Source organism: Eriocheir sinensis, chromosome 30 (assembly GCF_024679095.1).
Source record: "Eriocheir sinensis breed Jianghai 21 chromosome 30, ASM2467909v1, whole genome shotgun sequence".
NCBI classification, from domain to species: domain Eukaryota; kingdom Metazoa; phylum Arthropoda; class Malacostraca; order Decapoda; family Varunidae; genus Eriocheir; species Eriocheir sinensis.
Window position 1 is genome coordinate 16,859,862 of NC_066538.1, and position 12,500 is coordinate 16,872,361.

A 12,500-nucleotide genomic window follows, 5' to 3' on the forward strand; every position below is an offset into this window, starting at 1 on the left:
ACACACACACAGCAAACACTAAACCAATTCATATTCTACTTGCATATTACGTAATTTTCCCTCCCCTCCTTCCCTCCTCCCTCTTTCTCCCTTTCTTTCTCTCCTCTAACCTCTCCCCACCAACCCCTCTTTCTCTCCCTTCTCTTTGCACCTACATTTTATTCTTCCTCTTTCCTACATTTCTTTCCCTTCCCTTAACTCCTTTTCCTTTCCTTGCCTTTTCTTCCCTTCCCTTTCCTAAATTCACTTCCTTTCTCTTTTCCCTTTTTACTTCTCTTCCTTCCTTCCTTTCCCTTCCTTTCCTTTCCCTCTTCTTCCCTTCCCTTTCCTACATCCACCTCCCTTCTCTTTTCTCCTTCCCTTTCTTTCCCTTTTTTTCCTTTGCCTCTTCTTCCCTTCCCTTTCCTATATAAACTCTCTTTTCTTTCTCTTTCCTTCCCTTCTTTTCCTTTGCCTCTTCCTCCCTTTCCTTTCCTATATAAACTCTCCTTTCTTTCTCCTTCCCTCCCTTCCCTTTCCTTTCCCTCTTCTTCTCTTCCTTTTCATACATACACTTCCCTTCTCTTTCCCCTTTTTCCTATTCCTTCTTCTCCTTTTCTCTTCCTCTAACCCAACTTTCTTTATTTCCTTTTCCCTTCCTCCTCCTTCCTCCCCTTTCTCCCCTTTTCTTTCCTTCATCCATTTCTCTCTTCTTTCCTATTTCCCATTCTTTCTTTCCTTTCCTCTTACCCTAACCTAAATTTCCTCTCCTCCCCTTTCCTTTCCTTTCTCATTCTCCCCTTCTCTTTCCTACACTCCCCTCTCTCTCTCTTCTCTCTTCCTTATTTCAAATTCTTCGTTCTTGTCATCTCCCTAACTTTCCTTTCCTCCCCTCCTCCTCCTTCTTCTGCTCCTCCTCCTCCTCCTCTTCCCGCCCGTCAACACCAAGGCATAAACAACTTGATCTCAACTTCACAAATAAACTACAATTTGGTGGGAAAGTGTGAAGCGAAGACAGGAGGAGGAGGAGGAGGAGGAGGAGGAGGAGGAGGAGGAGGAGGAGGAAGAGGAATACCAAGTGGATGAACAAGATGAAGATGATGAAAATGAAGTAAAATTTAATGTCGAAAGCATTAGAGGGAAAAGAAAAAAAACGGAGGAAAATGAAGAAAATGTTGAAAAGAAGATGAAGAAGATAGAGCAAAGGGGAAGAGGAAAACGAGGACAACGGGGAAGAGGAAGAGGAAGAGGAGGAGGAGGACGAAAAAAACAAAAACGAAGAGAAGAAAAAATATAAGAAGAAAAAAGAAGAAAATATAGAAAACAAAAATAAAAAGGGTCAAAAATAAGAAAAACGGAGAGAGAGAGAGAGAGAGAGAGAGAATGAAGAATTAAACAGGAACGAAACATGACACACTCTCCCACTTCTCTCTCTCTCTCTCTCTCTCTCTCTCTCAACAAATAATTCTACCCATCAGTCATTAAAACAAAGAAAATTGCCCTCATTAATAATTTGTATATAATTCCTCGTAGTAATTAGCGACGTTATTTATCGGATTATTTATATTCAATTGTAAAAGATTATTAGAGCGTGTGGTCGTTATTATCATTATTATTATTGTTATTATTATTATTATTTCTAGTGGTGGTGGTGGTGGTGGTAACAGTAGTAGTAGTAGTAGGAGTAGTAACAATGTTGGTAGTAGTAGTAGTAGTAGTAGTAGTAGTAGTAACAAACAATGGTGGTAGTAGTAGTAGTAGTAGTAGTAGTAGTAGTAGTAGTAGTAGTAGTAGTAGTAGTAAAAGTAAAAAATATATATACGAAAAATGCTTTAGAAAAATGCGGATGAAAAAAATAAATAAAAATGTTGGCAGGAAATGGAACAGAAAAAGATTTACGCAACACACACACACACACACACACACACACACACACACACACACACACTCACGCAAGCCGTCTTAAATCCCTGTCACATCCTCCTACCCTTCCCCCCCTTCTCTCTCTCTCTCTCTCTCTCTCTCTCTCTCTCTCTCTCTCTCTCTCAGATTACGTTTCGGTTTCGCAAAAGACTCAACTTCGTCAGACTTTGAGAGAGAGAGAGAGAGAGAGAGAGAGAGAGAGAGAGAGAGAGAGAGAGAGAGAGAGAGAGAGAGAGAGAGAGAGAGAGAAATGAAGAAACAGATTTAAGGTGCTACAAAAGGAAGATGAAAAGGAGGAGGAGGAGGAGGAGGAGGAGGAGGAAGAGGAAATGAAAGAGGAAAGGTACGGAGAGGAAAAAGAAAAAAAAAAGAAAAAAATTTGGAAAAACAGGAAGGAAAACACAAAAATAAAGAAAATTAAAAGAAGAAGAAGAAGAAGAAGAAGAAAAAGAAGAAGAAGAAAAAGAAGACGAAGAGGAAGAATAAAAAGGAAGATAAAGAAAATGAAGAAAAGAAGGAAAGAGAAGGAAAATAACATAAAATAACGAAATAAAAGAAAAGAAAGTGAAGAAAAAACAACTTTGAGAGAGAGAGAGAGAGAGAGAGAGAGAGAGAGAGAGGTGGATCTTTTGACAAGCCATCAAGCGAGTGAGGGAAGATTACAGCGCCTTTTATGGCTCCTCCTCCTCCTCCTCCTCCTCCTCTTCCTCTTCCTCTGACCTTATACTTGTCTCTATTTCCATATCATCTTCGTCTCTCTACTCGCCTCCTAATGTCCTCCTCCTCCTCCTCCTCCTCCTCTTTGTGTTCAGCCTAATCCTCTTCCTCTTCGCTACCCATCATATCGCAATCGCTACTTTTCTTCTTCTTCTTCTTCTTTTCTCTATTCTTCGTGTCTCTATAGTCCATTTTTCTCTCATTTTTTTCCTCCACTTTCTCTTTCTTCTTCTTTCCTCTGTCCTTCAATTATTTTCTTCATATACTTTCTTCTCTACCTCCAACTTTTCTTTACTTCATCTCCCTCCTTCTTCTTTTCTTTCTTCATATTTTTCTCTCTTTCTATCATACATCTCTTCTCCCTCTGTTATCTTTATCTTCTATTTCTCCTATTATCTTATTCCTTTGCTCCTGTCCGACTATCTACACTAATTCTTCCTCTTCATTCTTCTCCTCTTTTATTTCCTCTTCCTCTCATTCTTCCTTTCTCTTCTTCTTTTCGTTCCTTTTGCACACCTCCTCCTCTTTCATTTCCTTTTCCTCTTCCCTCTTCCTCCCTATCTTCCTTTCTCTCTTCCTATCTTCGTTCCTCTTGCACTATATAAACACCTCATCCTCTTTTATTTCCTCTTCCTCTTCCCTCTTCCTCCCTATCTTCCTTTCTCTCTTCCTATCTTCGTTCCTCTTGCACGCTATAAACACCTCCTTCTCCTTCATCTCCGTCTCTTCCTTCTTCGTCCTCCTCCTCCTCCTCCTCCTCCTCCTCCTTCATCTCCTCCTCCTCCAACTCCTCGACGTCATGCTCCTCTTCCTTTGTCCTCATTTGGTGTCGTCATCGTCTTCCTCCTCCTCCTCCTCCTCCTCCTCTTCCTCCTCCTCCTCCTGGGTCTATCAACACACCCTCGAGACTGAATTGCTTAATGTATAATTCCAGAGTCATGAGAGAGAGAGAGAGAGAGAGAGAGAGAGAGAGAGAGAGAGAGAGAGAGAGAGAGAGAGAGAGAGAGAGAGAGAGAGAGAGAAGTTTGGAAAGGGGACGGAGAGAGAGATTGAGGGAGGGAAGGAGGGAGGGAGAGAGAGAGAGAAAAGTGAGATAGATGAAGATGCAGTGAGAAAGGTAATGGGAGAAAAATGACACACACACACACACACACACACACACACACACACACAGAGGGAGATAGATTAAGATAGATAGATAGATAGATAGACAGAGAAGGAAAGGCTGATAAACGAAATACTACTACTACTATTATTACTACTACTACTACTACTACTACTACAACTATTTCTACTACTACGACTACTACTACTGTTACAACCACCACCACCATCTCTTCGTTTTCCTCCTCCTCCTCCTCCTCTTCTTCTTCTTCTTCTTCTTCTTCTTCTTCCTCCTCCTCTTCTTCCTCCTGTAATCGCATGTTGTTCCCTCCTAAGAGAGCGCGTCAAGACAGTGCTAAGCGTCATTAAGGGTCATTTTAAGGCGTGCTGCGGGTGTCAAGAGGCCCTTAGCGACACACACACACACACACACACACACACACACACACACACGTTCAGGGAGGGTTCATTTACTTATTTGCTTCTTTCCTTCCTGTTCTTTCTTTGTTTGATCCTTTTTTCTCTGTTTCGTTTGATTTCTTGATTGATTTAGTTATGTTTTGATTGGTTTATTTTTTTCTCGTAATTATTTTCTCTTTTTCATCCTGTCTTTTATCGTTTCTCTGCCTCCTCTTTTTATTATCTCCATCTTTTCTTCCTTTATTCGTGTTGTGTCTTCTTATATGTACTATGATGAAGAAGAAGAAGAAGAAGATGAAGAAGAAGAAGAGGAGGAGGAGAAGGAGGAAAACGAAGACATGGTGGTGGTGGTAGTAATAGTAGTAGTAACAGTAGTAGTAGTAGTAGTAGTAGTAGTGTTAGTAGTGGTAGTAGTAGTAGTAATAGTAGTAGTAGTAATTGTAGTAGTAGTAGTAGTAATAGTAGTAGTAGTAATAGTTGTAGTAGTAGTAGTAATAGTTGTAATAGTAGTAGTAGTAGTAGTTGTCGTAGTAGTAGAAGTTGTAATAGTAGTAGTAGTAGTAGTAGTAGATGTTGTTGTTGTAGTAGTAGTAGAAGTATTGTCTTGTTTATCAGCCGTTCTTTCTCCATCTATCTTATGTTATCTTTTCTTGTCTTTATATAGAAAAAAATACATTATCGGTGTTTCGTCAGAGGAAGGTTCCATTTATATTACTTTCTCTTTTTTTAATTAGTGACCAAAGCTTATCATTATCATCCTTTCTTTCGTTTACATCAAAAAGGGAAAAATTGATAAAATAAAAGGAAATTCGAACATAATGAAAAATAAAAAGGTGATAAAACAAGGAATATAAACTAAACAAAACAAACAGGAGTAAACAATAAACAAGGAGAGAGAGAGAGAGAGAGTAGGGGCGTTTTTTCCCTCACAAGTGGAATGATTTTCGACTTTGTGGCGGATTTGAAGGTTTACGAAGGCCGGGTCAAGAGGGTGTTAGAGAGAGAGAGAGAGGTTAATAAAGATGAATGATAGCCACTTAAACACACACACACACACACACACACACACACACACACACACACAAGTCTTTACCCCCTCTCTCTCTCTCTCTCTCTCTCTCTCTCACGCAAACATCTACAAAAAAAAAAAAAAAAATCTATGGTCATTTCCCTTCGCGGTTCACTAACAGGGGTACAAGTTTCTGAGGCAAATATGACTGACTAGCGGGGGACAGTTCAGCCTATCTGAGGACACCTGGGGCCTACCTGCGGACACATGATTACCTGGGGAGACTTTTGAGACTACCTATGGAAACTTATCGACCTGGAAAGACAGGTCGGTATTATAAGACACTTTCTCTTCTCATATCAGCTATTTCTAAAGGTCAAAGAGGGGGTCAGTCGGGTTCTAATGAGTGTTTCTTCAGGTTCACGGTACAGAGGGAGGATCAAACTACCACCAGGGTCATAAAACTACCCCTGGAAATGCCCACAACCCCTACGAAATCCTTGTCAAATAGGTTGTTCTTGGGCGGCGAAATGTCTTATAATGCAACCCAAACAGTTACTTGGGATTTAATTGAGGTTTTAAAGGCAAAAGATGTAACAGATAAGTCTTAGCTAACTTTTATCTACACCTGTTCAATCATTGCCAATATTTTCCCTTTTCCCACGCCTAAAATATCTTAACGTCTTCCTTGGGATTAATGCTTTCTACTTCAGGTACTTGGGATTTAATTGAGGTTTAAAAGGCAGAAGACGTATCAGATAAAACTTAGCTAACTTTTATCTACACCTGTTGAATCACTGCCAATATTTTCCCTTTTCCCACGCCTAAAATATCTTAACGTTTTCCTTGGGATTAATGCTTTCTACTTCAGGTACTTGGGATTTAATTGAGGTTTTAAAGGCAAAAGACGTATCAGATAAAACTTAGCTAACTTTTATCTACACCTGTTCAATCATTGCCAATATTTTCCCTTTTCCCACGCCTAAAACATCTTAGTCTTCCTTGGGATTAATGATTTTTACTTCAGGTACTTGGGATTTAATTGAGGTTTTAAAGGCAAAAGATGTAACAGATAAGTCTTAGCTAACTTTTATCTACACCTGTTCAATCATTGCCAATATTTTCCCTTTTCCCACGCCTAAAACATCTTAGTCTTCCTTGGGATCAATGCTTTCTACTTCAGCTTTCTACTTTCAACTTTCTACTTCAACTTTTATCTACACCTGTTAAAGCATTGCCAATAGTTTCCTTTTCCCACGCCTAAAATACCTTCACGTCTTCCTTGGGATTAATGCTTTCTACTTCAACTTTCTACTTTTAACTTTCTACTTCAACTTTTATCTACACCTGTTAAAGCATTGCCAATAGTTTCCTTTTTCCACTCCTAAAATACCTTCACGTCTTCCTTGGGATTAATGCTTTCTACTTCAACTTTCTACTTTTAACTTTCTACTTCAACTTTTATCTACACCTGTTAAATCATTGCCAATAGTTTCCTTTTTCCACTCCTAAAATACCATCACTTCTTCCTTGGGATCAATGCTTTCTACTTCAACTTTCTACTTTTAACTTTCTACTTCAACTTTTATCTACACCTGTTAAATCATTGCCAATAGTTTCCTTTTTCCACTCCTAAAATACCATCACTTCTTCCTTGGGATCAATGCTTTCTACTTCAACTTTCTACTTTTAACTTTCTACTTCAACTTTTATCTACACCTGTTAAAGCATTGCCAATAGTTTCCTTTTCCCACGCCTAAAATACCTTCACGTCTTCCTTGGGATTAATGCTTTCTACTTCAACTTTTGTCTACGCCTGTTGAATCATTGCCAATAGTTTCCTTTTCCCACGCCTAAAATACCATCACTTCTTCCTTGGGATCAATGCTTTCTACTCCAACTTTAAGTGACGAACATTAGAGCAGCGGCATTGCTTCGCCCATTCCCGTAGACCCATTATCTGTATTTGCCTTCTCCCACCCATAAAGTACCTTCCCCTCCTCCCTGGGATTAATGGTTGCCGCTTCACCCTAAAGTACGACCATTACCACAGCGGCAACATTGTATTCCCTCGTGCTCTGTGATTGAAGTTTCCCGCCCAACAATGACTCAGAATACAAACGCTAACTTGGAGGCAATAATCAAAACACACCTGGGCATTAGTTAGTTAATCGTTTTCACCTGTAAGTCGAATATATACACGAATTTAAGCACAATAGGAATTCACACACCAATGATCCAAAACACCAATTCTTGCCTGTTTTGACGAGAAGGGAATAGAAAACAGACACCAAGGACGATAAGGAGGCAATAATCAAGTCACACCTGGGCACTGGATAGTTGTTTGTTTTCACCTGTAAGTCAAGTATATACACGAATTTAAACACAATAGGAATTCACACGCCAGTGATCCAAAACACCAATTCTTGCCTGTTTTGACGAGAGGAGGAATGGAAAACAGCCAACATTAAAACACTTGTAAGAGGAAATAATGGATAACATGATAGAAATTCCAGCACGGAGAAGAGTATCAGGACACCTATTCTTTTGAAATAGAAAAAAAAATACAAGGATACAACTTTGTGCTGAGGCAATGATCCATCCCAAAACTTACCAGCCAAGCAACAAAAACAAAAATACGAGGAAAACAACAAAAAAGCAAGAAAACATTAAAGATACAAATTTGCGCCCTGAGGCAATGATCGCGTACTCACCGGCCCTGACGTGGACGGGGATGGAGAGGATGGTGCCAGCGGCGGAGGAGGCGCGGCAGGCGTAGGTGGCGGCGTGCACGGCGGCGGTGTAGGCGTAGGGCGGGAACGGCAGGAACTGGAGGGAGCCGTTCACATGCACCACGCGAACGTCGGCCACGTCAGACACGACCTCGCCGCCACTCAGCCACTCCACGCGCTGGGGGAGAGAAGGGGAGGGGTGGTTAGTGAAGGGGAGGAACGGGAGGGGGAAGAGGAAGTAAGGGATGGGTGGGAACGAGAGGAAAGGGGAAGGAAGAAGAGGGGAAGAGGGAGTAAGGGCTGGTTGGGAACGAAAGGAAAGGGGAAGGAAGAAGAGAGGGAGTAAATTAAATAAACGATAGGGAGGTGAGTGGAGGAGGGAAGGAGTGGAAGGTGGAGGGGAAGAATTGGGTGTGGAAGGAACGAGAGGAAAGTGGAGGAAGATAAGAGGGAGAGAGTGGGTGGGAGGAAAACAATAAGAGGAACGATAGTGGGCGATAAGAGAGAAAGAAGATAGGAAGAAAAATGAAGTAGGAAAGGAGAAAGAAAGATAGTGGAAGGAAAAAGATGGGGAAGAAAACGATGGGAGAAGGAGGAATAGAAGCCGAGAGATGACATGAGAAAAAGAAGGAGGAAGAGAAGGTGCATGAAAAACGACACATGTGGAGAGAAACGAAATAAAAATAGAAAGCGGAGTAAATAAAAAGAGAAATATGACCTATAGAGAGAAGAATAGAGAGAAGATGAAGAAAAACGAGAAAAAAACAAGAACAAGAATCGGTTTAAGGGATGAAAAACAAAAATATAGTGAATCTTAAGTTGTCTTCCATCCACTTAATTTTTGTTTTCTTTTCTTTTTACGGAACAAGTAATAAGTAAATAAGGAAATAGTTTTGACGATGGAGTAACTTAAAACAAAAACTACTACTACTACTACTACTACTACTACTACTACTACTACCACCACCACTACTACTATACTAATGCAATCAAAGCGTTTAATATCACAGTAGCAACACACACACACACACACACACACACACACACACACACAATCAAATACCCATAAGCTTGTTATTTGCCGTAAAAGTACTCGCGTATTATGTCTGAGCTTATGACAGTAATCTGCTTGTAGTCTCTCTCTCTCTCTCTCTCTCTCTCTCTTCGTTCCTCCCTTCATTTTCTGTCTTTTTCTCTTTTTTCTTTCTTTTTCATTCCTTCTTTCTGTCTGTGTGTTTGTCTGTCTCTTTCTTTCTTTCTTTAATTCCTTCATTCGTTCCTTTCTTTCTTTTTCTTCGATACTTTTTCTTTCTTTGTTTCTGTCCCATTTTTCATTCCTTCTTTCTTTCTTTCTTTATGTGTGTGTGTGTGTGTGTGTGTGTGTATGACACACACACACACACACACACACACACACACACACACACACACACACACACAAACAAGCAAACAAACAAACAAGCTTCCCTATTCTATTCTCTCTTTCAAATAATTTCCTCCTCACCTTTTTCTTCCTTCCCTTTCCTCCCTTCCTCCTCTTCCCTTCTTCACTTACTCTTTACTCCGTTTTAATTATTCCCTCAATTATCTCCCTCTCGCTTATTCTTCTCTTTATTGGTGTTTCTTGTCTCCTTTTCCTCCTCCCCTTTTCTTAATTTTCTTCTTTTATCTCTTCCTCCTTCTCTCTCCCTCTCCATTTAATAACCCTTGCTAATTTTCAACCTACTTCCCCTTGCGTCCTCTCTCTCTCTCTCTCTCTCTCTCTCTCTCTCTCACAACTATCTATCTATCTATCTATCTTTTTTTGACTGCCATTTTCTCTCTCGTTTTTCTTTTCCTTCCTTTTTTTTCCTATTTTCCTCTTTTCCTTCCTTCTTTCTAATTTTCCTTTCGTCTCTCTCTCTACTTCTCTACTATCTTTAATCATTTCTCTCTCTCTCTCTCTCTCTCTCTCTCTCTCTCTCTCTCTCTCTCTCTCTCTCTCTCTCTCTCTCTCTCTCTCTCTCCTAAAGAGCTCGTGGGTTTACTTTATTACATTTCACAAACGGTTGAGTACGGCTGACCTTTCTCTCTCTCTATCTATGGAGGCCTAAGCACTCCCCTTCCCTCCTCCGCTTAGGCCTAAAGTCTTCGTTAGGAGAGAAAATAAATATCAACTCTTATTTGTTGGCAATAATAAAAAAAAATATATAACAAGAGATCGCTGTGTGGGTCAAGATTTTGTTGCTGTTGAGTTTAGTTTTGTACACTTGATCATATTTCTTTCTTCTCATTATTATCATTAGTGTTGGTAGTAGTAAGTGTTAAGTAGGTGAAGTAGTAGTAGTAGTAGTAGTAACAGTTAGCGAGGTTGTCAAGATTTTTTTTTTTTGCTGTTGTGTTTAGGTTTGTACAATTGACCATATTTATTTTCTTCTCGTTATCATCATTAGTATTGTTAGTAGTAAGTGTAAAGTAGGTGTAGTAGTAGTAGTAGTAGTAGTAGCAGAAGCAACAGTTAGGGAGCTTTTTTTCTAGTTTCCTTTTTGCTGCCCTTGAGTTGTTCCCTGTCCTGGAAAAAAGTCTTAAGTAGTAGTAGTAGCAACAGTTAGCGACCTTTTTTTTGTACATCTTCCTTTTGTTTCCCTTGAGTTGCTCCCTGTGCTGTAAAAAAGTCCTAAGTTAGCGAGCTTTTTCTCTACATTTTGTTATTGCTGCCCTTGAGTTGCTTCCTGTGCTGTAAGAAAGTCTTAAGTTAACGAGCTTTTTTTCTATATTTCCTTTTTTGCTGCCCTTGAGTTGTTCCCTGTGCTGGAAAAAAGTCTTAAGTAGTAGGTAATAGCAACAGTAAGCGAGATTTTTTTTTTACATCATCTTTTTTGCTGCCCTTGAGTTGTTCCTTGTGCTAGAAAAAAGTCTTAAGTAGTAGGTAATAGCAACAGTTAGCGAGATATGTTTTTTACATTATCTTTTTTGCTGCCCTTGAGTTGTTCCTTGTGTGGAAAAAAGTCTTAAGTAGTAGGTAATAGCAACAGTAAGCGAGATTTTTTTTTTACATCATCTTTTTTGCTGCCCTTGAGTTGCTTCCTGTGCTGTAAAAAGTCTTAAGTTAACGAGATTTTTTCCTACATTTTCTTTTGTTGCCCTTGAGTTGCCCCCTATGCTGTAAAAAAGTCTTAAGTAGTAGGTAGTAGCAACAGTTAGCGACATTTTTTTTTCTACATTTTCCTTTTGTTTCCCTTGAGTTGCTTCTGTGCTGTAAAAAAGTCTGAAGTTAGCGAGCTTTTTACCTGCATTATTCGTATTCTTTTTACTATTTCCATTATTATCATTCTTATTCCTATTATTCCTATTCTTATTCCCATTCCTATTATTTGTACTATTCCTATTCCTGCTATTCCGTCCCTATTACTCCCATTATTCCAATTAGTTCTCTTCCAACAAACTGACCTCCCTCTGTATTCCAATTAACACTGCTCCTATTATCTCTATTCCAATTATTCCCATTCCAATTATTCCTATTCCCACTATTCCTAATCCTGCTCTTCCTATTTTTATTTGCATTACCATTATCCACACTACTCCTATTCCTGCTATTCCGTCCCTTTTATTCCCGTTATTCCAACTACTTCTTTTCCCACAAATTGACTTTCCTTTCTACTCCAATTCCCAATCTCCTATTATCTCTATTCCTATTATTCCCATACCAATTATTCCTATTCCCACTATTCCTATTCCTACTCTTACTATTCTCATTTGCAGTCCCATTATCCATACTATTCCTATTCCTGCTATTCCGTCCCTATTATTCCCATTATTCCAACTACTTCTATTCCTACAAATTGACCTTCCTTTACACTCTAATTTCCACTCTACTATTATTCCATTCCAATTATTCCTACCATTCCTATTCCAACTAAGTATCCTCCCTCATTTCTCCCTGGCGGCCTCATCCCTGCTTAGCTTCACCCTTTTTTCAGGACGATTAAGCTGCTCCATTTTTCCCCATAGTCTCCCTGCAGCTCTAGGTTAATCTCCCTTTGATGCGAGACGGACGGAAGCGAGGGGAAAAAAAAAAGGGCAAAAAGTGAGGCAAAGTAAATATACAAGTTTTTTTCTCGTCCATATTAACTTGCTGGGTCGCTCTTTTAACCCCTTCATTTAGTTTTTTTTTTCTCTTTTTTTTGTTCCCTTTTCCTCTTCCTCATTAGCCTTTGATCTTCCGCGGCTCTTTTTTGTAACATTCTCTAGTTATTTTTTGGATTATGTGAAGTCGAAAAAATGATGAAAATTTGATGGGAGGGGAAAAGTTGGGTAGGTAGAAGGAAGGAGAGACAAGGAAGGGGGAAGGAGAAGGAGGGGAGGGATAAGTAAGGGAAAGGAGGGGTAGGGAATATATGAGAGGAAGAGAAAGATTAGGAGGGAAGAGGAAGAGAAAGGTTAGGAAGAAAAATGAGAGAAGGGAGGGGAAGGGAAGGAAAGGAAAGGGAAGGGAAGGAATTGAAAGAAGAGAAATGAAACGTTATGAAGAGGTGGAAGAGAAGAAAAAAAGAAGAGAAAGGGAAGGGAAGGGAAGGGAAGGGAAGGGAAGGGAAGGGTAGGGAGGGGCAGGCAAGGGCAGGGAGAGGCAGGGAAGG

At 39.8% G+C, this 12,500-nt stretch overlaps 1 protein-coding gene across 1 annotated transcript in view; it reads right to left on the reverse strand.

Annotated features, from left to right (window-relative positions):
- The window catches only part of LOC127005342 (immunoglobulin superfamily DCC subclass member 3-like), a 322,301-nt gene that overhangs the window by 72,349 nt on the left and 237,452 nt on the right, over window positions 1-12,500 (reverse strand). The window contains exon 5 of the mRNA XM_050874109.1: window positions 7,821-8,062. Coding sequence (XP_050730066.1) covers window positions 7,821-8,062 — 242 coding nt within the window. The remainder of the gene's footprint in view (window positions 1-7,820; window positions 8,063-12,500) is intronic.